Here is a 26,652-nt window from a genome sequence, read left to right on the forward strand (position 1 = left end):
ATCTTAGCACATTCTTTCAAATTCTTCTTCCCACTCCTCAGGACTTTGAAGTTCGGAGAGATTATTAAGAAATTTGCTTGATGTGTACACAGAAGTAGGGGTAGTGCCAGCCCTTCTTATACCAACAGATGGCAACTGGTTAGAGGAAAATCAGAAGACAGGGATCCATTAACAGCACTATTTGCCACACAAGGAGGGTCTAGAAAGGATGCTATCATGATACTGGACACATACTTTATTTACTAGTGCACCAGAGTAGTGCCTTTCATTCCTATTCTTCATAAAAACAGCAAACTCATGAGTTCTTCCTTCTTGATTCTCAATAGACATGTGCTGGCAGCAATGTCTGTTTTTAGGAAACAGCAGGGAGTCCAGGAAAACTAGAACTGCAGTCCGATGTCCACTTAGAATCCTGGCTGTCAGTTGCTAACTCTGGACACTGGTTGAGATTCTATGGTTGTTTGTGTCCTCAGTTTCTCATGGACACAGTGAAACTGGCATTACAGGGATGACACTCACGGTGATAATGGTGTCCACATCACAGCTGGGCCCACCTAATATGGCTGTACTTTTATACCAGGTTCAGGTATAAAATATGCCTAAAATGTCTGTATGATGAGCTGGCAACTGCCCTACCCGATGACATGAATGGTTGGTGGATCAATTCATAGCAATCCAGGGTCATTGCCAGGGCCAAGAGCACAGTCTGTACCCTTAAAATATTGATATGTTATATGTTATATGTTATATGTTATATGTTATATGTTATATGTTATATGTTATATGTTATATGTTATATGTTATATGTTATATGTTATATGTTATATGTTATATGTTATATGTTATATGTTATATGTTATATGTTATATGTTATATGTTATATGTTATATGTTATATGTTATATGTTATATGTTATATGTTATATGTTATATGTTATATGTTATATGTTATATGTTATATGTTATATGTTATATGTTATATGTTATATGTTATATGTTATATGTTATATGTTATATGTTATATGTTATATGTTATATGTTATATGTTATATGTTATATGTTATATGTTATATGTTATATGTTATATGTTATATGTTATATAACCATCTACATTCAGGGTTATGTACTGGGGACTCCAGGACAAAAAGCTGAAGGTCCCATACCATGTCATGGGGTAAGCATGTCGTACTGAAGTTTTACTCAGCTACCATCATGAGCCTCTGACAAGACAAAGGACAGAAGGGACCAATTCTTACTGGCAGGAAGATTGGCATTCCCATCAAACTATGGAGGAGGCAGTCTTGTAGAAGATATAGGAGCAGCATCAGAAACAGAGCAGAAAGGTCAAGGCTGGACAGAGACCAGCCATACCCTGGTGAGAAAGTGCTGAGCTGTGGCATATACCAAGGGCAGAATGAGAAAGCAGGGTGGCCCGAGGCATGGACACCAGAGAGCTCAGCAAGAGGCATTTGATGTCAGCCTACTAGGAATGACGGTTGTCTTCAGTAGCAGAGGTTGCTTTGCTTATAGCTGAGTTTGGGTTGGGTGGCTAAGAGAACAAGAGCGAGCAAGTGAGAAGGAAAGACCCCCCTCCTGCCCTTGGTACACCTTCTCTACTTCAAATTCATTGCAGCCCCTCCTCAACCTGCACGAGGCTGTTCCTCTGACCCCACACCCCCACGTAGCTTCCGGTCTGGCAGGGCGCTGGATTCCAGAGATCCCAGTCTTGTCTACCTCCTTCCAAATAAATCTGACCTCTGTCTCCCACACTCAGGATCCCCCCTGCTTTGCTCTGCTCTGAGGTTAGCTGAGCAGTCCACCCAGAGGTCTCTGGCATCCGAGCTTGAAGAATTCCTTCTAGGTCTGGTTTGCATTGGACGGAGAACATTACGGTCTCGTTAAGGCTATCAGAGTTGTTTGCTGTAAACTTGTGGACACAATCATTGTCTACACTTTCCCGAAGAGGAACTTGTGGCCTCTCCTCCTTGGCTCTCAGCAGGGTTTTAGGAAATAACATTATGGACGCAGAAGTACACAGGAAAAGTCAGAACTTGGAATACTCTACAAAATTCCTGAGCACACTTTGGTCTAGCACAAAGAGCTCTTTTGTTGTAGGCAACAACATCAAGAGGACATTCTGTAGGAGGTCGCTGTCTAAAACTCCCCTCTGACCTGAGCCTCTGGCTGTGGCCTTTCCCCTCCATTCCACTTAAGGCATAGGGTCCAGTCTTGCAGGGTGCTGCATTCCAGAACACTAGAATCAGACTGGGAAAGATCCTCAGAAGCCCTGCTATGTTTCAGAACCCGGAAAGCCTATTGTATCAGTCATAGGTCCAAGAGTTTGTAGCTTTGTGAGTGGTTGAGAGGAGGGGTGAGGCTTGGGAGATGGCTCAGCAGTTAAGAGCCCCAGCTTCCTCCTTCGTTTCTTTTTTAAAATCATTTTTTTATTGGATAGTCTCTTATTTACATTTCAAATGTTAACCCCCCTTCCCCCATTCTTGTCCCCTCTCCCCCTCCCCTTGCTTCCAGGAAGACCTCTCACTCCCACCTCATGGCATTTCCCTACACTGGGAAAACAGGTCTTCACTGGACCAAAGGCCTCTCCTCCCATTGATGCCAGACAATGCCGTCCTCTGCTGCATATGAACCTGTAGTCATGGGTCTCTCCATGTGTGCTCATTGGGTGGTGTTTTAGTCCCTAGGAGCTCTGGAGGGTTTGGTCGGTTGATAATGCTGTTTTTTTCCATGGGTTTGCAGACCCTTTAAGCTCCTCTATTGGGGTCCCCATGCTCAGTCCGATAGTTATCTGCCATCATCCTCATCTGCATCAGTGTGGTTCTGGCAGAACCTCTGAGGAGGCACCCATATCAGGCCAGTACCCAGTTTCTCTAGACCCAGGTTCAGTTCTCAGAACCTACACGGCAGCTCACAACCTTTCGCAATTCTTATTCCTGGGTACCCAAATGCTCCTTTCCAGCCTCTACCGGCACAAGGCACATATGTGGTCCACAGACATACATGCAGGGAAAACACTTGTATATATAATAAAATAAAATGATAATAAGGAAACCTCCTTATTTTATTATGAAAAGGAGGAGCCCATCGTGAGAAAGTTAAGTCATTGGAGACATGCTACTGAAGCAGATGTTGTGAACCTGCCCCCTCACCGCCCCTCCCTGTTTGTTCTAGGCAACACAAGGAGATGGTTTCTATCTCCCCAAAGGTTCAAAATAGTTTTCTGCCTTGTCACAGTTACATGTCCATGAACTGAAAAACTATGAGCCAAAATAAAGTGTTTTTCCTGATTGAAATTAGGAGTCTCAGGCATTTTATAACAGTGACATAAAGCATGCTGTATACCTCTTAAGCTCCAGAAAAAATCCTGGGATAGTCTTACTGCTTTCTAGTGAGTTGGGGATGATACCCTTTGTCTTTGTTTTGGGTGATAATACTTCCTCTCAGCTGCTTATATACCTGTCTAACTTCTAAAGACTGGTGCCTTTCTCCACTTAACCAGCTCTTCCTGAAACACCTACTAGATGCTGGGCATCAAAATAGGACCTGAAGATCCATGGAGAGAGACAAAGGAGAAAAACATGATTGTGAGAATTTGGCAGATGGAGCATTTTTTTTTAAAAGGCGATTAATCCTCTTGGGCAATCTGGAAACCTAGAAGAGATGGGACAGGGTGACTGATCCTGTTGATAAAAATGGAGAGGACAGAATGATATTCTTTACATTCAAAAGGCTGTTTGTGTCACCAAGAGTCACAGCAACTAGTCCTGCTGGCTGAAGGACAGGTGTTGCGGGGCGGGTGGTTTTCCCACCACAGCTTGGGTTTAATCTTGGGCATGTGGGCAGGAAGAGAAATTCGTTCAGCCTGAGTTTTCTAGGACACTTGCCACCAACAATACCTACCTGAGTTAGGCTACGCGAGTGCCTGCTGTCCACACCATAGTGGCTCCAAATGGCTTTAGACCGTATTTTTCACCTTGATTCCGTGAGTTGGGCTGACAGAGGGAGGCTGGCTTGTGTACCAGGAAGTCCATTTCCAGGACGTGCAATGCAATCTCAGCTTTATTTTTGGAAGACTTCTACAAGTTCCTCCGAGTTTGTCAGAAGCTCACATAAAGCATACACAAACTAACAGGCATTGTGTGTGTGTGTGTGTGTGTGTGTGTGTGTAGGGGGCAGGGCTCAGCTTCTCTTTGCAGAGTTCCTGCATCTGACTTTTACTCCTCTTTCATCCCTTAGACCTACTGCAAAGAATGTGTAGCCTGTACTCCACAGCTGGGATTTAGAAGGATCCCAACCCGTAGACCTCAGGCCTTGACTTGATGTTTATGCATCCTCTGAACTCCCATTACTGGCCAGGAAACTTGCCGGGTAGCCCCAGGTTCTCCTCTAGTAAGGAGAAGCTGGGGAAGGGGGGCTGAGTCTGAGCCCCTGTGGAGCTTAACAAACCTGTTAGCCTCCCAGGACCATATCTCCTTTCTACACTCTTGGAGAAAGAGCAGCATGCTGCCTCTGAAGGACAGCCATTTATTTATCACAAGAGAAGAGCTTTAAGATGTTATCGTTTGTTATTTTGGTGCCTTGAATGTTCAGCACACTCTCAGCCTCTTGGAAATAAAATCCTGACCAACACTGGCATGTTTGGAGCACGTTATTTCCACCTCTACCTAGTTGTAAAAAAATCCCCACCATTCGTTTAAAATAAAATCCTCTACCCATTAAGCAGTTCTTTACCATAGCCTACCCCAACCGTCTATAAACTCTCCTATGTTCAGCCCCTGCAAACCACTGTTCTGTCTTTTCACTTTGGAAGATAGGGTCTCATGTAGTCAAGGCTGGCCTTGACCTTGCTCTATAGCTGTGACTCTCCTGCCTTCATTTGCCAAGCGCCTGGTTGCAGGTGTTTTCACCACGACTGGCTTATAGCATGTTGGAGCCCCATCCTACCACTGTGTGAATTGAAACTGTGTCTTCAAGCCTTGTTCTTTCTTTGGTTTGTGTGAGTTTGCAGACTATGGACAATCATAAAGCAGGCAATCGAATCAGGCTTCTTTCCCTCAGCACCATTCTTTGGGTGGTTGTCCACACCGAAGCGGGAGACTTGAGTAACTTCTGTGTCCGTGTAACGTAGCACCATGTGAAAAGAGCAACCGTTCCTCGCTCCATTCTGCTGCTACTGCTGAATGTGGGGGTTGCTCTCTCATTTCCCCTGTCAGGAGTATTGCTGTGGGGGTGGGGGTATTTGTGGACCTGCTAGCAACTATCTGCAACGCATATCTAGGAACAGAATTGCTGGGTCATTGGCTAAGTTGGCTTAACTTTCTGAGTATCTGCCAAACTATTTTCCTCAGCAGCAGTGCCATTGCATCCCGGCAGCCAGGCCCCAGTGTGCCAGTTTACCCACTTCTCATCAACACTGGCTCTTTCCCACTGTGCTGGTCCCAACCCTGTTGGCTGGTGTGTGTGGAGTATCTCCTTTGGGATCGGTGTGAGTTTGCTTTTTCCTAGTGGTGATTGTTCTTGAGGATCTATTCTTAGATTTGTGGTTCATTTGTATGTGTCCTTTGGAGAATCATCTATGCAAATGACCCCTTCACTTTTTATTTCTATAATTTGTGTGTATGTGTGAGTATGTGTGTGTGTGAGTTTGTGTGTGTGTGTGAGTGTGTGTGTGTGTGTGTGTGTGAGTGTGTGTGTGATTGTGTGTGTGAGTGTGTGTGTGAGAGTGTGTGTGTGTGTGTGTGTGAGAGAGAGTGTGTGTGTGTGTGTGTGAGAGAGAGAGTGTGTGTGTGTGATTGTGTGTGTGTGAGTGTGTGTGTGTGTGTGTGTGTGTGTGTGTGTGTGTGTTTGTGTGATGGTGGTGGTGGTGATGGTGGTGCTGCATTCTGGCTGTGAGTACAGGCACCTATTTCACAGTGACTGTAGCACGAGAGAGAAAACCCCCTAGTGAAGACTTTCACCTCCCACCTGGTTTGAGACAAGGCCTCTTGTTCACCACTGTGTATGACAGGCTAGTTGGCTTGCAGACTTGCCAGAATTTTCCTCTCTTCTACTTCCTTCTTCACAATGTGTGTGTGTGTGGGGGGGGGCAGAAGTAGAGAGACACAAGCTACTTCATCAGACATGTTCTGTGAATCTGAGCTTGTGATTCTCTTGTGCAAGGAGCAGTTTATCCACCTCCAGCCCATTTTCTCTATGTTTAAACAGGATTGCTCAATTTTTTGTTAAGTTGCAAGGGCACTTTATGTATTCTGGGGATTGGACCTTTTGAGGGGGGATATTATTTTCTCCTATTCTGTAGATCTTTTAAAGGATTTGTTTTGGGGACTGGAAGAATGGCTTACCGGGAAGAAGTGTTTGATACGAGCTGTCAACCTGAGCTAAACTGATGTGTCTCATGGTGGAAGGAGAGAACGGACTGCTCAAGGCTGTCCCTTGGCCTCCACATGTGAGCAGACCCTCCTCAAGGACATGCATGTTAATGTGTGAGCATATGCATGACAGGCACATACACACACTTTTAAAATGCTAGTAAGAGATTATTCAGACGAGGTGAAGAGAATTGTTGGTACCTTCTGACACTACACCCCTGGTCTTCATTAAGGACATTTGATATATGCTAGCAAATATCTGAATATCATCACAGGTTTTTTCTATTTATTCCAAAAAATTAACCATTCTTCTTTCAAAGAGGCAGAAACAGAGAGGCAGGGAGAGTTTGCATGTGACTTTTCTATCTACCTGAACACTCCACTCAGACCTGACCTGGCTCCATTTCTCACTGAAGCAATCACTTGGCATTGTCTGAGGACACATTACATGGTGGTTACAATGCATGACAAACCAGGTCTCTTGGACTTACGACTGTTGTTCAAATAAAACTTTGTCTTTTGACTAGCATCTGCCCAGTGCTTCCCCTGTGTCTAATAACCCTCACTGTGCCCTCTGCTTCTGTTTTGACTTCTCCAGATGATACACCTAGGTGAGTTCACACATTATTTGTCCTCTGGACTCATTTCACTGACTACAGTGTCCTTCAGGTTTATCGTGCAGAGCTGGCAGGATTTCCCACAGTTTTTGGAGCCTGACAGAACTCCTGTGTACTGTGTTCCTGCTTCCTTGCCCGCTCATATGTGGGTAGGGTCCCCAATGTTTACTTCATCTGTTGACTGAACGGCGTTGATGTGAACACAGGGCGCAGAGATTCTGACATTATTTTTCCTCGAGATATACTCAGAATAGGAAGCCCTGGATCACACGGAAGTTCTATTTTTAGTTGTTTTGAAGACTGCACATTGTTTTTCACAGTAACTATACTGATTTACATTCTCTCCCACAGAAGTGCACTAGCTGTGGCTTTTTCTTGGCTTGTTGTGAAACGCAATGAAGGTTTATGCATGGGGCTAGAATGGTCTCGGTGATGCACCAGGGAGTGGCAACAGAGCTCCACTTCCGGTGTGCCCTGCTAGGATTCAGGGGGAGGAGGGAATTTTCTCTCATTTAACTGTAACCGTAGCCATAGCTTTTGGTCCGCTGCTAGCTGCTACGGAAGACTGCCCCATAGGACTCTCACTTCCCCAGCCCGGAAGCCTACACTGGAAGCAGGATGAGTGATGAAGGCTCTTCTCAGCCTCACATGCTACAAACTGGGTCAGCTCTCTGGGGGTGCATCTAGGTTCACCCGTTTGCCGAGTTGTTTTTACCCGGGGTTCCTGTTCACACCACAGTCTCTGCAGGCGGTGGTGCTTCCTTCAGTGTAGTGTGTCTGAAAATTACAGAACCAAGAATTCGAAGCTCCCACAGTTTGGAGAGCTGATTTAAGCGGCACAATGATTTCTGTCATCTTGTTAGTAGTGGGGGGAACTTAAGAGGAGGAATATCAAAGAATCGGAGGTTGTTTTTTGATGTTTTTCACTGGGTGTTAGAGGACATGACAGGAGCCAGATCTTAACTGTGCAGGGGGTGAGCAGAAGTCTGTGCCTCTGGTTCTCCGGCTTTTCACATATGTGTCTGGTCAAGAAACATGAGAGAAAATAGAAACATCCTGAATCCCATGTGTGCAAAAGCCTAGTGCAAGTGAGCTGAAGCCTCAATGAGAAGACAGCTATGTGTTACAGATGGCGGATGTGCACTGGCTTGGGTTTCAGGCGGACCGTGTGTATACGTCACGCACAGTGGGTGGGTGAGTGACGACACAGTAGCAGAGCTAGGAATTGATGGTGGGTTGACTTTTATATTATCTGACCGGAAGATGGACATATCCTGAACACATGCTGAGGGACTGGGGCTGTGGAAAGTGTGGTTACGAACCATGTCTCTTTTAGAAGCAGAAGGGCCAGGCTGATGTTACATAGGGGAAGGGAGGAGGCGGCAGGGTGAGCCTTCTCAGGTCTCTACTTGAGATATATGGGCACACTAGTCCTATCGTGGAGATTCATAAACAAGTGGGGACAGTGAAGGGAGGGACGAGGAGGTGTGTGTTAGGGTCTGTGGAGTTCAAGAGGGTAAACATGCTAGGAAACATCTCAGAAGGCTGAAGAATATAAAGTTTATCTCCACAGGTCAAAAGCAGTGTTGCTAGTTTGTGAGAAGTAAGTCAAAGGGGGAGTCTTGGGAAGTCTAGGTACATGAATGTGGTGTTGGGAGATGAGGGATCTGAAAGGTGTTCTAGAAAGATGTAAACAAGAACGGAGGCAGGCCGTGGGAAGTAATAAGAGAGCTTGTGACCCTTCAGCTGGAAAGGCTCTACTCTCTGGTAAAGTCTGATATGCCAGCCCAGGGGCTCCTCTCCAAGGTGACTCTGTGTGGAACAAGACTTAGAGATCAGTCCCCTGACCTTAAGAGCAGAGCCGTTCTCTCCATTTGCATGATCTCATGCCCCATGTGACCCAGTTTCTCTCTGGGAGTTTGGGATTGAAGTGGCTCGTGCAGTTTCAGATGCCTTGGTGATATGGACACCATTCAGCTATTCCAGGGTACCATGGCAGGAGAGGGGCAGACAGTGTAGGTTCAGAGTCTGAGTGCCTGGCTCCCACTGAGGTCTGCTGCAGTGGAGTTGAGCCGTGTGACTCAACTCTTGGGATGCTAGATTTGTGTAAAACGTGTATGTCAGCGTGGCTGCCTGCCCCGAGTCATGTGAGAAGCAGGCAAGGGGCCGTCTGAGACCTGGCTGGAATGATTTAGCTCTCAATACAGTCTAACATTTATTCTGTTTAAACAGAGTTTGATGTGGCAACCAGTATGATTCCCACCAGGTACCCAGTACTTTGCTGGATGCTGGCTATTCAGAAGGAAAATTACTCCTACTGTCTCTGCCTTTTTAGGACTTCTGGGAGTGAGATGACGGGGTCGGATGGAACCTTGAGATAGATATAAAGCTCTTGTTCAAGCCTTCCAGTGTGTACTTTAGGTATGAAAGTGCTGAAGTCAGCACCTAGAAGCAGTCACCTCGAAGTGCCTGGGAAGGAACATAGCTTGGATTTCTGGTCAACCTGCGACCTTTCTGTTGTATTTTTCCTCATGTTCAAGGTACCATTCAGCATTCTCCACCAAGTCTTCTTTGCCTTTACTTGCACATGACTGAGATTGGGGTGAGCAGCCTCGACTTCTCTGATGCTGCGCTTCCTGTCCCCTGGGGTGCCTGTCTATGGCATCTTCTAAGCCTTCTGATCAGCTTTAATCCAGGGTTGACCAGAGCTGACCTGCTGGATTGTCACAAATTGGCTTTAAGACTAGGACCAGATCTCTGACAACAAGGAAAGATGTTGGCAGAGGTGGCCAGTTGCCCTCAAGGATTCTGGAAGCTCTAACCTACCATTCATTTTCCCATTATGATGTTGTTTGGTCACTAAAACTCCTGCTGGTCAGTGGACCTAGTATGAAAGGGGTGGGTATCAGATCTAACTGGAGACATTTGAGAGCTTATGAGCCATTACCAGCTTCTTGTGCAGTGACCTTGAAGGCCATGTGCTGAAGGAGGTAAAGTTGGCAATGTCTTTCATGACGGGCTGGGTCACTTCATGAGGGAAAGCCCAAAACCCTGAAATTGCCTCCAAAAGAAACGAGACCTGTTTTACGTTAGTGTGACTTATTTGTTTTAGCAGCATTAGCCTGTCCCAGCCTGACAGATACACAATCAGCTCTGGTCTTTGTTCTTGGCTGAGGAGTTATGACCACAGGGTGACCACAGGCAAATGACATTATAGTCGTAGGCACTCTGTGTAGGCTGCACTGCCATTTCAGTCCCTTGGGAGAATTCGGGGAGAAACATGATAAGTGTTAGGCACATAGGAAATGGCTGACACATTGCTTCATGCTTACATTAGGAAACTGTGATTCAGAGAGAACAAGCTCTCTCATAGGTATAGCGTTCAGAAATAATAGAAAGCCAAGAACAAGTTTCAGGTTCAGGGGTCCCTATGGTCCTGGGTTTCATGTGAATCATGGGAAAAGGACACGGCAGAACATTTATTATCTTGTCCACACTGGCTGGGGACTTTGGCTGTCCCTTACTGGGCGCAGACCTGTTTTCTTGACTGGTTTACTCAGTTGAGTGACAGAAATAGCAATCTTATCGGGAAGTGTTGCACTTCCTCGTATCTAAGGCAAAGTCCCGTGAAAACCCAACTTTGTTCACAGGTGTGTGTTTTTCCTTCTGCATATCAGCTAGACTCAATCAGGCATGATCTTAACTAAGGTGGCTCTGTTGCACCCTCTGGTGGCCACCACCACTGAACAATCTGGCTGGCAAGGGGTCAGAAGAACCTGGGCAGCCCTGGGCTGGTTCTGTTTTACTGCCTTACACCATTGTTTTTGTGTAGGGCTCATGTCTAGAATTCTGCTAGGAACACCACCTAGAATCTTTGTCCCCCAGGTCCCAAATGTCATGATCAGTGTTTAGGACACAGTTACCCAGACCTCACTTTTGAGGTGCTTGCTAGCTCCACCCTCTGACACACTTCAGGTCTCCCTGAGTCTGCTTCTCTTCCTCAAGGTGCTATGCCTCATCAAATGCACTTTCTTGTTTTCTATGGGTGTGACTGCTGTCTTGTTATCTGTCTGTCACCATGGCTTCCAACCTTCTCCTGGCAAAGACTTATTCTTGTCCACAGCCTTCTGCAGTGCCCTTAATGTTCTTGTGTTAGATGAAGCACATACTCAGCCTACATTTGCGCACGGTATGAACAGTGGCATTGCTTTCACTCCATAGAGGTCCATCTCTGGATGAAGGCTTTACCAGTCACTCCTGGGACCCATGGGTACCCTTGGTCCAATCAGAGTTCCTCTCGCAGGGGAGAAACCCTGCATCTATGGGAAGACTCAAGATCAACTTGAGCTCCTTGCTTCTTAAAACAATGCGTCCACAAAGCTAGTTCAGGTGCTAGAACAAGTGGAGGAAGAGTGTCTCAGAGTCCAGAGGCAGTTGAGAAGGCTGGGTCTAGGAGCTTGAAGCTGAGAAGCCCTCAGCCCATGGAACTTTCTGTTTCAACAGTATTCATGGAACCTTGACCTAAGAGCTCAAAGCAGACACCAAGATCTGTTGTGTTAGGTCTGCCGCAGGGCGGGAGTACTGTGCTGAGCTGATGAGGACCTGAGGGAAGCAGCTCGACTCCCTGACTGTGGACCACACCTGCAAGTGTCCAGGGGACCCGCAGCCCTGACCTTTGCCACTCTCTCATCCGTATCATTGCCCAATGACCCCATCCAGAAGAGGTCCCCACCATCACTTTCTCACACATGTGAGCTTCGGCTGCTTTCTCTGCGCTGTATTCAATCCAGCTACTTGGCCTCAGCAGCCTGACCCCAGCACCTGGCTGCCTGTGTTCCCCTGTGCTGGTGACTCAGTGGTGTGACTCAGGTTCAACTTTGGTACAGTTGTCCTCCATGTCCCACTGCATTCATGCACATCCCTGGAGACTGGTGGCCTCTCTAGCTCTTCTATTTCCTGTCCACTTGTCCCTCCTCAGGTCACCCCCTCATCTTCCGGCAGCTGTGATCCAGACTCAGGGTTTCAGAAACTGCAGCTTCAAGAGGCCCCACTCCTGGGATCAAACGGCTCAGACACAAATCCTCGACCCTGCTTCAGGGCCCAGTTGAAGTGATGGAAAAGCTAAATCAGCAAACAGTGGAGGCTAAGTATGTTCTCTTCCGCTATAGACTAGAGTATAATGCTTAGCACTGCAAGGTGCTGCGGACAAAGCAGCTCTTTCTCATCTTGACCATTGGAAGTGTTCATTTAGTTTCATGTGTGCATGTGTGTGTGTGTGTATGTATGTGAGTGTGTGTATGTATCTGTATTGTATGCGTGTGTGACCGTGTGTGCACGTTTGTGTATGTGTGCTCATGTGAGTGTGTGTTTATTGTATGTATGTGTATGTATATGTATATTTGAGTGTGTGTATGTGTGTATGTGTGTGTATGTGCATATATATGTTTGTGCACATGTGTGCATTTATGTGTGTACATGTGAATGTGTGTGTGTGTGTGTATGTGCACCTTTTTCTGCAGTACTGTACCTGAAAGCTTGCAAAATACTAGATGTGAGAACCAGGAGCATCCAGTTTTTGTGAGGTGAGTGAAAATCGGGACGACTGAATTTAGAAAAGGATTCACTTTACTTCCTGGTTCGGGCCCTGGACAGTCCCTGTGCAGGACCTGAGAGGTAATGCAGTGAGGGGAAGTTCCTATGGTGGTAGGATGGTCCGAACCACATCCTCTGCGGTACCCATGGTGGGTGAGGCTGAAGCTGAGCCAATCCTTCGCCGCAGCTCCTGCTTAGCTATCCCAGTACAGATAAAGTCCATTACCACTTAGTAAGAGATGGGCCTCTGAGCACAGTTTTCCCTGTGTATCAGGGCACTCGCTCTAGCTTTTGGATTTCAAGATCCACTGATGCTGAAATACCTTATATCAAAACCAGGAACAGTCTGGAGGACTCTCTGGATTCTCCAAGACACGGTGGTCAGATGGGATGTCCCGAGGGCTGGACGCTGTTAAAGGCCACTGTATGCAAGAGGTGCCAGGAAATGATTTTACCCCCTTACTGCTCTTTTGCTAATGTACATTCCAGGAACTCAGGTCTGAGACCCGGCACAGGGAGACATACAGGAGACAATGGAAGGAAGGCAGGTTCCTCAGGGACCGACTATAGCATGCTGCCACCATGTGGCTACTTGCCCACTGTGCAACTGAAACCATAGCCAGAATAAGGGAACTGGGTCTGGAGTGTGTGTGTTGTGGTTTGGTATGGTATAATGAGTGTGCGCATGTGTGTGTGTGTGTGTGTGTGCATGGTGGTTTTTGTGTACTGTATATGTGTAGAGTGCATGTTGTGTTATAAGTGTGTTTATATATTTTGTGTGAGGTCTGTGGTGATTGAGTATATGTATATATGTGTGGTATGTTATATGAACGTGTATATATATATATATATATATATATATATATATATACACACACAGAGAGAGAGAGATGTATATGTGGCATGTGTTGTGTCTGTGTACACTGTATTGTAGTGTGTTGCAGGTATTGTATCTCTGTGTTGTGTGTATTCTCGTGGGTTATGTGCATTTGCAGTTTGTATGTATATTCTGTATGTGCTTTGAAGATGAATGGGCTTGACCTCTGGTGAAGAAACAGAAGTGATAGAAGAAAAGGAATTCTAGAGATGAATGAGCCCCGCGGAGAAGATGCGTGGTGAAGCCTGTCACTGAAGATAGGAGGCAGGGATGGAGACAGGAAGCAAGGGTAAAGTCAGACCGGGCTGGACCTAGCTGAAGTGCCTCTACCCAGTGCTGGCTTCCTCACTCAGCCCATTTCATGTGCTGTTACTGCTTACTGTGTGTGAGTGCTCAGGTGTGTCACTATCCCGGCTTTTCCAGGGACGGCAGGCACCGGGTTACTCAGCAACCGCTCACACAGGCAGGCAGTAGCCCCCACACTGTCTGGCTTTAGGGCCACATCTGTACATGTTGTCTTGGACCAGCAAGAGCAAGCGAGGTGGCATAAACTGTGGAGTGCTGTACCAATTACGAGGGAGGGATCACAGACACAAACCAAGTTCACGTGGCAAAGATCCATTCTAAGGTTTCTGGAAATACTTCTTTAAACATCCAAGTAAGAGTGCTTCTGTCATTCAGACCTGGCCTGTGCTCCTCGCAGGGTGTGGCTGTCACCTCTGTGTGCACTGGATCTCAGCCAAAGAAACATCAGAGCCACTGACCCTGTGTCCACTTGGGCCTCCTGGGATGCTGTTTCTGACCTCAGGCCCCTCTAAGACTGGCAAGATCCAGTCCATGTGATGAAGAAGAGCAGAGGTTCAGGGAGTTAGGTACCTCTCAACAGTCACACCGCAGGGAGTGGCTCCACTCTGTCTCCTGAGCCCCCTTCCAACGGGGCAGAGCAACATCCCAGGAGACCCTAGAATGTGGTGCAACCAGCCATTTCAGAACTGGGCAGAAGTCTCGAAGGGAAACAGCATCAAAGCAGAACTCTGAACACACCCGAACAATAAAATAGCTCTTTTTATTCACTTTGATTCAAATCATTGGAAATATTCAACAATAAATAAAACGGAGCAGAGGAGGAGGAAGGCAGATTTACTAACATCACTGGAAATGCATTCAGACCAATCAGGAGGATGACAAGAAAAGGAGGAGAAAGCAAAGTTTAAATGGGCAACGCTGGACCACAGGAGGCAAGGAAGGAAAAGCTTTTGGGCAGAAAGTACATGGGAAACTTTGGCTCTGAAGCGGACTTGGGAAAGGGATAGAGTGATTGTACCTGGAGTGCGGGAGGGACCTTGTCTATCTATTAGGGTGCGTTGCAGGTCTAGATCAGGCTCTTGGAAAATGGTTAGTGATTGTGCAATAGTCTGGGTGGGGCAGAAGTTACCCATGTTCACCTAGTAGAGTGTGCAAGATCTGGATTAGGCTCTGGAGAAAGGGTTAAAGCTGTTGCCATGGGGCCGACCCTGGGCCAGGAGGAGCTGAGGTAAAAGCTAAATGAGCAGAGAGGTTAGGGAGGTAGGGATTGGGTTCAGCAGATGGAAACAGGCCAAGCCGGGCTGATGATGCATTTACTATATTCTCAGGCTGAAGGCTTGGGGCACTATTCTGCTGGTCTCTGCTTTCTCTCTTCACACTCCGTGCTTTTTACAGGGATTAGGTAACACCTGGGACACAGAAAAGGGTGGGTGACAAAGAGAAAAGCTGATGCTAGCCAGGCCACCTGGCTATGATGGAACCAGTGGCTCCAGCTGCCAGGTCCTGAGGGCAGACAGCTGTCACTCTATCCTCTGGGCGGGGTTACCTAGGTTCTCCCCCACCCTGCATGTTGGGAGCTACTTTGACAGGCACAGGTGAAGCCACCCTCTGGGTTCTCAATATTCCACCTCTGACAGGGACACCACATTCCCAGGAGGTGTGATGAGCCTCTAGCAGACGAGTGGAGACTGCAACACCATCTGTATCTTTCTATGGTCTCCAGACCTTCAGATCATCACCCTAGATAGTTGCTGGCCTCCCCATTTTATCCCTGTTTTGGGGTGTGTTCCACTAAACCCATCCACAGATGTGTTTCTCCCTGAACAGAGGCCGAGGGGCATGGAAGCCTGCCTGCCACCAGTGCAAGAAATACCAAATAAACATCAAGAAAAGAGCCTCTTGGTTCACTGCAGGTTAGTAGTCTTGGGTGCTGATGAGAACCCCCACCCCCAGGTAGATGCTTGTGCACTGGAAGCCAGCCCTTTGCTCTCTGCCTGGAGCCCAGCTTTTTTTTTTTTTTTTTTTTTTTTTTTTTTTTTTTTTTTCTCAGCCAACCCTGTCTCTTTGAGGAAGGCTCTTCCTGTTCTCAACCACCCATACCCAACGAAAGCTCCAGTTACCTTAAAGTAATTGGTGCACTTAATTCTGGCCACAACTGACTGTATTTTATTCAGTTGAGAGCCCACTGCTAAGCCAGTGAAAGGCAGGGGAAGGATGAGGTTATGGTAAAGAGAACCATTGGCTCCGGCTGGAGGAGGGACAGACGGAGGGATGGAGAAAGGCAGTTAGGCAGGGGCTCAGGGGTGGAGACCAGAAGGGCCTTTTGGGCAACACTCAGCTAGACATGTCTACACTCTCCTCGCAAGCATTTGCTCTCATGCAGTAGAACCCAGTTATACCCAAACTCACCCCTAGGCAAATGTCCACCTCCTTTGATTTGACCCACAGACATCTGCTGCATTCCCCAAACTGGGACCTCTGAGCCCCCCGGTCCCCCAGCAAGGACCTCACAGGAGCCCAGCCTTTTCGGCCAAGGCTGATTTTAAAAGTGAAACATATTGTTCCCTCATGAAGAGCCTAAATTCTGAGTCACTGGAAATTAAACAAAAGCAAGACCAAAGCCACTCACTGGACAGACTCCTGGAAAATGGCAATCTTGATGTCTGCTCTTTGGTGATGCCTGTGAGTGGCCCGAAGCTGAGTGGGGCCCCTGAGCTCTTACTTGCAGAGAGGAACCTGAGCAGGGGTTACATCTCCCAACCCTCAAGATAACTCTCTTATAATCTGCCTTGATGAAACTGTTGTGGTCTTCGGGGAGTATTTGTCAACAGAAACAGGTTTCTCTTATGAACATCTGTAAGGAGGTGACAGTTGCCTCTAAGTGCCTGCTCTCCTTCCTTCTGCAACGAGGAAGAACTCGCCACTTGTACTAGAAAGGGAGGTAACAAAGATTCTACAAAGGATTGTCAGCACCACAGGCTCGGCCCAGCAGCAAGCTTTCGAGTCCAGATGTCTCAACACACATCCAGGACGCTTCCCTTCCGCTCCTGCTGCCACGTGAGAGGTAAAGCAACAAAAGACACCGTGATTAGCCAAGGGGAGGTGTGCACAGGGTCAGCCCAATCGACAAATCAATAAATAATCAGGATTTCGGTAGAGAAAGGAGGAAGAGCAGACAGAACTGAGAAGAAGAGGTACATGCATTTCAATTGTAGTCCTAGAATGTCCCCAGTGCGACCTCACACAAGTCCAGGAAGGTGACTGCTGGGGACTTGGCTCAGTGTTCAGGACCCAGGGGAGGATGCTGGTTGTCAGTGGTCCTGAACCCAGCAGCCTGAGGAAATAGAAGTGAACACCCATCCCATGCCTGGCATACTCTGGGTGGTGCAGAGTACCATCTGAAAAGAGATTTCGAGCTATGCAGCAAAGCGGGGTGCTGGTAGAGGTTCCCTTTCTCCAGCTGGGGATTTTGCTTCATGTCAGCTAATGCATGCATTTCTTTCTCAAGTTCAAAGGCACGTGGAAGTAGTCAGACCTGCTCTGGCCATCAGTATCACTTTGGAGGGGAATCACACAGAATGGTGACAAGGGTTTCACTCCCGTCAGCAATACATGGCCAGGTTTCTGTGGAAGACCCCTGGAGACAGAAGCTTTGCCTAGCCATCATCAGTGACTGTTTTGAAGAAAGGGACAATGGGGATGTCATATCAAGTGACAGGCTAGGCTTCATGCAAAGGAGAATGATATCTTGCCCCTCTGCTGGTGTAGCCCAGTGTGACTCTTCTCTGCTGATGACTGTTCCAAACATTCCCAGCCAGAGTCTGAGTTGAACACGAGGCCCACAGTTCAGTGGCAGCCTCTAAATGACTTCCTAGAAATGTTTGCTCTTTTGAACACAAAAATCTTCAGGATTTATTTTCCCCATACCCACCCTCTAATCCAACCAAATAACCAAAATAACTGTTGTTGGTTAGAGGTTAGACCTTTCCTGGTATCTGCCCACTTTTCCCCAGCTATGGGACAGCAGTGGGGAAGTGCTCCCACTGTGGACAGGCCTGAGACTTGATCTGTATCCTGGGAGAGTTGAACAACTTTGCTAAGTAGATGATACCAAAATGAGGGTATAAGAGGCTGCCAGAAGAACTGGGAACACCCCAAGTTCATCCCTGGAAACTTCTGGAACACATTGGCTCCAAGGAGGTGCTGGGGCTGCAAGTTGAGAGGTGTGACAGGTTGTGTCCATCCTTAGTGGGTTGCAGCATCATCTCCCCTTGAAGATGCGGATTTTGTTGATGGCTGCCAGGGTAGTTGTGACGTTGTACTCGAAGTCACCATCGTGAACTCCTGTCTTTCGGAATGCACCGGCTGATGGGTTGTTCTCCCAGTAATGGTGCCAATTTCCTTTGCTGTCTGCCCCAAAGCCATATAAGTCCACCTGTGGGGCAAAGCAAAGATGAGATCCAGATAGCAAAACCATGGTGGTGGGATGGGGGAAATAGGAAAGGTAGCCTGTATTTGTCTCTGAAATTTATGTTAAACCTTAGTGATTTATAAAAACAACTTCCTTCAGAAAGCCAAGTCAAGCCAAATAAGGCTCAAACCTGACTCTAACTCAAAGGAACTTTGGGGTGACTTTGAGTGGGTGGTCCTGAGGTCTACTGGAGCTCTTAGGAGTGTTGGAGAGAAGGTAGGTAAAGGGGTTTAGAAGGGAGGCAAATCGTCCCTGATCCAAGCTGACTGTTGACACATCGGATCATTTCAGAACCTCATTTCCTCATTTGGAAAGAAGGCCAAGAGGCATGACCACAGAAGGTAGGTGACAGGTTCTAAACCCTTTCTTCTGAGACCAGCATCTGAGGCTGAGGCCCATGCATACAGGAGAAACAGAAATGGCTACCTGTTGTGCACCTAACGTTGAGCTGACCAGTCAACATGCAGGCAGGCCTACTTGTTTTAGTTGCTACCTAGCAGGTATTGGGGACATTGGGGGCATACCTATCAAGTTCACGGACAAAATGTCACTTAGAGACACAAGGGTAAAATTCAGGGTCCCCAGGGCACCAAGGAGAGGCCACAGACCCAAGGTGATAGGGGGTTCTTTTTAAGAGGAGACATTGGAGTTGGGTCACCTAATGAGTAGGTGGTGATGAGTATGGAGTCACTCCAAAGAGCATTACATTCATTACAAGAAGGACATAGCATGTAGCTACAGGGTGGGGGACAGACTGGAGCTAGAGAGGGGTGTGCACAACAGAGCTGAGGGAGCGCAGTTCAATGCATTCAGTTTCTTAGCCAGGCCTGCCTTGGAGCAGGGATCTCCCGGTGGAATTGGAGATAGGAGGTGTGAGTAATGTCTTTGAAGTCCCACTCCGAATCTCACAGGTGGTGGGTAGTGGAACCTCCATAGGCCTGGTTGGCTTCCTAGCAATGCTGGCAGAGTGTGTGGGTCAGGATACAGAACCCCAGGTGGCTCTAAGAAGCAAGCAGGGGCTGGTGACTATGGCCTTTGTAGCTCTCCCTGCCTAAGCTGTTTAGAACCTGCCTTTTCATTTTGAGCCAAATCAGAGCCTAGCCAACCTTCACTGGAATGTGTCTGACATCCTGCTCCTGAGAACTCTTACTCATGCGTGGTGAGATGGGTGCCAGAGACCCTCGAGGAGATGTGGCTGGAAACTGTCTTCTTCCCTTTCCCATATCCTGGACTCCCCTGGAAACATGGGGTGATAACCCTTGTCCCTGCAACGTTTAGGAAGGCGAGATGACACATACCTCATCACAGACATGAATGGAGAAGATGATCGAGAGGATGCCGGTCGATGGATACCGCCCATGGCCCTGAAGCCAGTTGTCAAAGACATACTTGATGAAGGCTGGGTGGTAGATCAGGATCTGCAGGGAGAATAGACTGGGTGAGTACAGTCAGCAAAAGGCACAAAGCATCCAGTGGGTGCCATACTGCTGTGGCCATAAGAACATGGTCACGAAGGGCTCTGACAAACATCCTTGTTTATGAACTTAGTGCTGGGGACACTACAGATAACCTGCAGCGCCGAGAGCGAAGGCTGAAGAGTGATGTGGACCACAGGCAAGAATTAGCACAGAAGAGCTTCCCAGCACCGGGGGATGCCTTGAATGGGGCAGTGGTGCTGAAATAAAAATCCTATGGGGACAGGGAGTGTGATCCAAGACTCCAGATGTGTTCCAGGAAGCAGTGTGAGGGACCATGACAGTGGCATGCTGCATTAAAAACATACCCATGGGCCACCTGCTCTGCCTGGTACTGACCGGAACCTCTGACCTAAGGCAAACTAGATGCAAGGCTATCCTCTCCTGCTGACAAAGACATTAAGGCTCAAGGGGGCTAAGCAGCATATTCAGTGTCACATATCCAGGGAAGTTTCCCTGTGACAGGCATGTCTCCTGTGGCTGCCTTGGGGACACTAAAGAGGACTTTAGGAACAGCAAAGGCTTTAGGCAGCCTTATATTGATCCGTAGGGAAGGGTGGAAATGAAGGGTTTACAGACCTCTGGAGGGCTCTTCATTTTTCAGCCTTGCTTCAGGATATTAGGGTCATAGCAGAGAGACCCACCTTATAAGATGCTGTGGCTTCCTTTTGGGACTGTGGTGCCTAAGGCCAAGGACAGCATATCACAGGCCCAGGGGGCCTTCATCTAGTCCTAGCGTGACAGAGGTAGGCTATGTCCCTGGGCAAGTTACTGGCCCCTCTCTGAGCCTCCTCAAGTATGACAGTGTATGCAACGGTTCAGTGTGCTGGGTTTCACATCCATGTTCCTGCTTTCCTGAGGACTGGACCTGCCTAGTACAGGGACCCACTGGAAGACAGGGTGAGGAGAGGAAGGTAAATGTGGCTTGAGAAGTTTCCAGGAACAACTCAAAAAAAGCCACTTAAGCCTCTACTACCCCCGTCCTCCAGGGGCTAGGGAGATATGGATGGCCGGGTGCTACCCTGGGTTGGCTGTAGTAGGTTTGGGTACTCCTGGAGGACCACGTCTGTGGCACATTCCCAGTTGGTACTGCTATTCTGGAGATGCCCTTTGAAGACCTATCCTTAGCAAAGCTCCACAGGTACCAACAACTGCACCAGGCCAGGGCCTGAGAACTCTGTGTAGCCCAGTGTAGCATCCCAGCCCCAAATCTTGGAAAAAAAAAATCATGGCAGAGTAGGAGGGTCCCAGCTGCCTCTTACCTTCTCTTGTTTCACATTGATCTTCGGGGGCACAGGGACGTAGGTGCTGCAGATGGGAAAGAGAGGCATTTAACGTGGAGAGTGACAAAGCCAGGGTAGCATGGGTAGGAAGGCTTAGGCTCCCAGAATTCATCTTCCTGCCCCAGCATAGCTCCTTCTGCAGCAGCTCCAAAGAGGCACCAGGGAAGGGGTGGCCCAGGCTGGTTTGGGAATGTTCTATGGCTAGACGGGCCACAATGGAGGCGTGCTGCAAGCACAGCCTTTCAGAGGCCTAGGGATATTTGTCTCCATTTTCCAGAGTCAAAACATCTGTGCTCATTAGTGTGGCTCAGGCTGATGCTGGAGAACTGATAGGGGTGACCTATGGCTGTCTCTAGCTCATGCAAGGAGACACGAGCTTCAGCATCAAGGTTTAAAATCCACTGCCACATGGAATATAACTAGAGCAATTTAGGCTCTCCATGTGGTAGAGTATCAGGCGAGCATCTCGAGCCTGGCCCAACCTCTTGCTGAGCCCTTCCCTTGCACTCTGTACCCTGGAGGCATGGAGTTCTTGGAACCCGAAGTTCTTGACTCTGGCTCTTCTCCTGGGAGACCAGGGCTAGGGCTAGGAGTTATGTGGACATCTGGAAATGGAATCCACTCCCCTTTGAGAAAAGTCAGGGACAGAGGAATTAGACCCAGATGGTTGCATGGGCTCTGGGTCAAGTTCAGTGTTGGGCAAGGGGTTTGGCCCAGCCACGGCTGCTCCCTGGAGGCCAGAGCAGATGAGAAGCACTGCTGGGAGGGCCAAATGAGATGTTAAGTCTCGACTGATAGGCGCCATGCCTGGGGAACAGATGGCAGCTCTTACTGTGGGAGAGCCAACCGCTAACTTATCCACAAAGCATGTGCTCAGCAGGTCCTGGCTGTTCTATGCTGCAGTCTAATAGCAAAGGGGCTCCCAGCACTGAGGACCAGCATGGAGCTGAGCTACCACATGCTTTATCTAAGAGATTCCAGAGAGTTTGGGGAAAGCAAAGCACAAAGTTACAGTACCAATACTAAGAGGTGAGGGGACCAGTCAGGTAGGACTTGACACGTGTTCCAGGAAGCATGGGAAAGAGGAATCCTATGGGGAAGCCCAGCAGGAGGGAGACATGGTAGAAGACGGACACAGGACAGACATTAGAGAAACTCACTGAGTGATGGTGCCTGTGGTGGTGGCACTGATCACCCACTGCAGGTCGGTGGTCTTGAAGGGGACCAGGACCATGTTGACATTCTCTCCTAGCTCCCGGAAACTCTCAGGATACACAAGATGGTGGGTGGTCCTGCTCCCAACATCTGCCTCAAAGCCCTCTGTGGGTGCCCTGTTCATCCTGGGAGGAAAGAAAGATGGGGTATGTGGTGGGGATGATGGAGTTGGAGTTACCTGTGTGGTAACTGCAGGTGAATCCCTTGTTCCCTAGGCTTGTGTTTCTCCATGTGTAGACATGTAGACACAAGCCAGACAGGACTAGCAGACTAGGTCTGAAATTCCAGCTACTTGGGAGGCTGAGCCTAGAGGATGGTAAGTTCAAGACCAGCCTGAGGTGTGGGAAGCATCTAGGTCAGAGGAAGACAGCTTGCCTAGTGTGCACATCCAAATTCCATCCCTAATTCAGCAAAACAGAGGCCAGGGCATTTCGATATTTACTTATGAAAGCAAGTTGGGTGGGCCTTGTCCTCTTATCACTGACGATCACCTGTGTCATGAGTAACTGCACCTAGTAGGTACACATTTTTTGTTATCCAAAGCTCATATAAGCTGTCTACCAAATGATAGCTTTGAACTCAGGTCTGCCTGACCCAAGCCTGACTCGACCTCTCATCATAGTCATTCCCACAGGATACTACGCACATTGTAAGCCAGGAAAGGGGCCTATGGACACAAGGCCAACACAGAAATAAGGTGTTCTAGATTCTAGAAGGTACCTGGAAGATACTGAGTTCCACCTCTAATTATGCTCTCTGTCCTAGAATAATTCTGAGTACGGATTATGGTAAACTCACGGGAGGCCTTTTCCTAAGAGACCAGTTTCACTCAGGGTCAGAGGAAGCAAAGCATTAAAAGTTTGTGGTTCAGGGTCTAGACCGAAAGCTGTGGGTAGACTGAATCACAGAAACAGACTTCAAATCAGTTTTCCACTCAGTAGACCTTAGGTGCCAGGTCCACAGCCCACTGGAAATGTCTAGCAAAACCTTGCTAGGGAAAGATGAAGAAACTAAGACCCAGAGGCCAGTCAGTACAAGGGCTGTAGGTACGCCTTGAATCTTGGCATTCTGAGCTAAGCCAAGGTGTTTCACACACCTCTGAGGAACTTTGGGATCGGGTCCATTTCTCACCTCAGCACAAAGTCATGGTTGTCGATCTCAGGCCCGTACGAGGAGTCTTTCAGGTTACCAGAGTTTCCTACAACAGCACAGCGCCGGCAACCCACCAACCTCTTATTCAACATGGGGTCCACATTCCCAGGCACTAGGCGAAACAGTTCCTTGACGGTGTCGCTCAGGTTGTTGGGTTTCCTCTCCCGCTGGAGCCTCTGGTGTGAGAACAGAGGGAATGCCTAGCTTAGCCCCACTGCCTCTGGCTGAGCAGAACTGGCTCCCCGGCCACCAAACCAGCTATGTGTGAAGGCACAGTGACTGCCACCCCCATCCCAGGAAAACAGACAGGAAGAAAACTCATGTATTCATTCCCCAGGTACTTTCTGGACACCTCAGTGTGAGATTAAGACTTTAGCTGACCTTTGGGCATGTAAGAAGGGGCCGAGGCTAATCTCTAGACACCGAGGACCACTGAATTTATTGAATCCCACGTTCACAGCACCTGTTAAGATCTAGTTATGCGATTGGTGACAGGTGAGACCAGCCTGGATTCAGGGTACACCCTAGGAGAAAGGTCACACACCCTTCCCAGGAGAGGATACCAGAGACACAGGAAAACTTTGTGATGTGGGGACAGAGACTGCGTGCTACAGCCGTGGGCCAAGGGCTGCCATGAATAGTCAGCAGAAGCAGTAGCAGCAGCAGAAGAGAGGCATTGGGAGGGGGGTGATTCTTGGCCTCCAGAACGGTGACCTGTGACCACAACTGATGTCTTAAGCCACCAAGCCCATAGTGATTTGCGATCAGAGCCACAGGAGAAAAAAAAAATAGTATGGCTTTTCTCTGATCATACATAATAGATGCTCAAAAAACAGTTGCTGAGTGAAGGGGTGGTGGGAAAAAACCGATACTCTGAATGCTGCCAGATGCTTGGTGGGTCCCCAGGATTCCCCCAACCCTGCTCCCAGACCCTGTTCTGCTCACCAGCCACCACCGGTATGTGTCGTCCTCCATCACAGCGTTGTGGGCTGTCAGCAGAGGCTGCATGGTCTTGTTGAAGCGCTGGTCGAACCAGTATGAGACCTTGCCCTCGCTGATGCAGTGTCTGCAGGTGCACGGCTGGGACTTGATAAACTTGCGGAAGTTCTCTGAGAACTCCAGGACCATCTGCTTGGGGAACCAGGCACTGGGCACTCCCTTGTTGGAGTAGTTCAGGACAAAGGAAGTGAGGAAGATGAAGAGCAGGAAGAAGGTGAGGTACTTGAGGGTCCTCTTCCTCATGTTCATTATCTCCACCTTTTGCTGGCACCTCTGTGTTGATGGGAGGGTGGAAGAGAGGAGACCCCTAGAGTTGAGCAGAAGCACAAGAGAAATCTCAGAGACACTGGAGCAGGAGCAGGGGAGAGAGTCTGCAGGAAGGTCTCAGATGCAGCTAGGGCGAACCTCAGCCTGTCAGAGACACGCCTAGGTATGTGTACTGGACATCCCTGTGTGGCACATAAGGGATACTTGTGCAATGCAGTCTCAGCCTTGTTGGTAAACGGTGTGGTCTACCTCTTCCGCATCCCAAGCAAAGTTAAGAGTGTGGCTTGGCGACGCTTTAGTGAAACTTGGGAAGAGCAATGTTCTCCTCAACTCAGAAGGGATCAAGCTTAGTTAGTTAATCGTCAGCCTGGATGAACCCCTAGACGATCTGAAAAAGGGTCTTGGTGCAGGATATGAAGCTGTTAGGCCACCCTCCTTCAGAAAACGTGGCTGAGGACAATCCTTAATTAGAGAGCTGTGCCTCCGAGGCTGTCACCAGGAATGAGAACTTAAAGGATGTCTCCAGGGAGGCACAGGGGTTGCTGAACATCTGTGGAGAAGGGAGGAAGAAAGAAAGATGAAGCCTGGTGCCCATGCTACGGAAATTATTTCTCTCCAGTCTTCCGCCACCAGCCTCAGGGGCTCTCTGTGGGCTACGGGGGGTGGATAGCATGCTTGTTTTTCTTGCTTCAGGCCTGAACTTGGCCTCCTCATCCACCCGAGTTTGTCCCTGCTGTGTGTTCTCTTTTGCCACCATGGAAAAAGACGCTCTGGCTTCCACGATTTGCCCAGCACCCTGAAGCGATACACCCTGAAATCATGAATCAAAGTAAATCCAACCTCCCTCAAGTTGCCTCTTGGCTGGTATGCTGTCACAGCCAAAACCAAACCAAACAAACATAAAAGGACCCAAGACAAAGCTTTTTAGTTTCTCAGCTTGCTGTTTCCTGCTTCTTAAACCATGAACCCCAACAACTTACACATGACCAAGTGCCCTGCAATGAGGGAACATGGTTCAGCGCCCAAGTCACTTACCCCATGTTTTCCTTTGCTATGGACACAGCCTCTCAGTGTTGGACGTAGTGCCTGAAAATTTACTCTATCTCTCCACCCTTTCAAGAGTATCTCCGTTTGGCTCACTGCTGTCCTGGGATGCACCCCATGCAGGATTTGGTGAGCTTCATCTCCACTTTATCTCTCCTCTTCACCCTACTTCACCTCCCACCCTTCAGGCCTCGGCTATTTCTACCTGGAGTTCTCTGTTTTGCAGCCACTCATGGATGTGGGGGAAGAAAGGGTCTTACCTGTGTTAGAGACCCCGTGTTGGACAGAAAGGCTCCAGAGAGCCCCGGCGATCTCCCTGAGCAGGTGTCTAACCACGAAGGGGCAAAGTAACAACTGGGGCCTCAACAGCCCCTGCCCTGCCCAGAAGGGCCCAGAAATATCTTGTTTTATTATCTCTATATCAGACTTTCTTCTCACAGCAGCCTTTGACTGATGGCCCAATGACTTTTGGCCAAATCTTGTCCTTCTCATCAGTGACAAGGAGACCCTCTCCAGGCCTCTGGGTTATGGCTCACTGGCTTCATATAGCAGAACCCAAAACCAGAGAATAAGACCCAGGCCAGTGGAACATTTCCAATGTGCTATGGAGAAGAGAGTTCCTTCCTCAAACTGCTCTCAAGCCCTGTCCTGGCCAACCGCACCAGAGCAAAAAGTAACAGAAGGCACACCACACAGTTCCTAATGCACATCTCTGATCCTTGCTTCCTGAAACTCTGTTCCTCCAGGCCAAGGTGGAAAGAATGACTGCCATTAAGGGGACCAGCTCAGAGCACTGAGTGTAAATACGACACCAAACATGGCTGTTTCTATTCCTCGAACCCCACATGCCTCCTGTGTACAATGTAGCCCAGCAAGTTGGCTGGACTGTCTCAAAGGCAAAGTTAGTTGAAGAACCAAATGATATTAGACATGAAAAAATACAAGCTTAAGACACCATGTCTGTTCCTC

At 48.2% G+C, this 26,652-nt stretch overlaps 1 protein-coding gene across 2 annotated transcripts in view; it reads right to left on the reverse strand.

Annotated features, from left to right (window-relative positions):
• Positions 1-14,518: 14,518 nt before the first annotated feature.
• Positions 14,519-26,652, reverse strand: part of ST3GAL1 (ST3 beta-galactoside alpha-2,3-sialyltransferase 1) — a 73,085-nt gene continuing 60,951 nt past the window's right edge. For both annotated transcript variants that reach the window (XM_080939150.1, XM_080939149.1), the window contains 6 exons: positions 24,319-24,679; positions 23,353-23,549; positions 22,167-22,346; positions 20,986-21,031; positions 19,547-19,666; positions 14,519-18,212 (listed from right to left, as the gene is read on the reverse strand). In XM_080939150.1, the coding sequence (XP_080795276.1) occupies positions 18,039-18,212; positions 19,547-19,666; positions 20,986-21,031; positions 22,167-22,346; positions 23,353-23,549; positions 24,319-24,621 (1,020 nt within the window). In that variant the 5' untranslated portion in view covers positions 24,622-24,679 and the 3' untranslated portion in view covers positions 14,519-18,038. The remainder of the gene's footprint in view (positions 18,213-19,546; positions 19,667-20,985; positions 21,032-22,166; positions 22,347-23,352; positions 23,550-24,318; positions 24,680-26,652) is intronic.

Source organism: Micromys minutus (assembly GCF_963924665.1).
Source record: "Micromys minutus genome assembly, chromosome: 27".
Taxonomy (NCBI): Eukaryota; Metazoa; Chordata; class Mammalia; order Rodentia; family Muridae; genus Micromys; species Micromys minutus.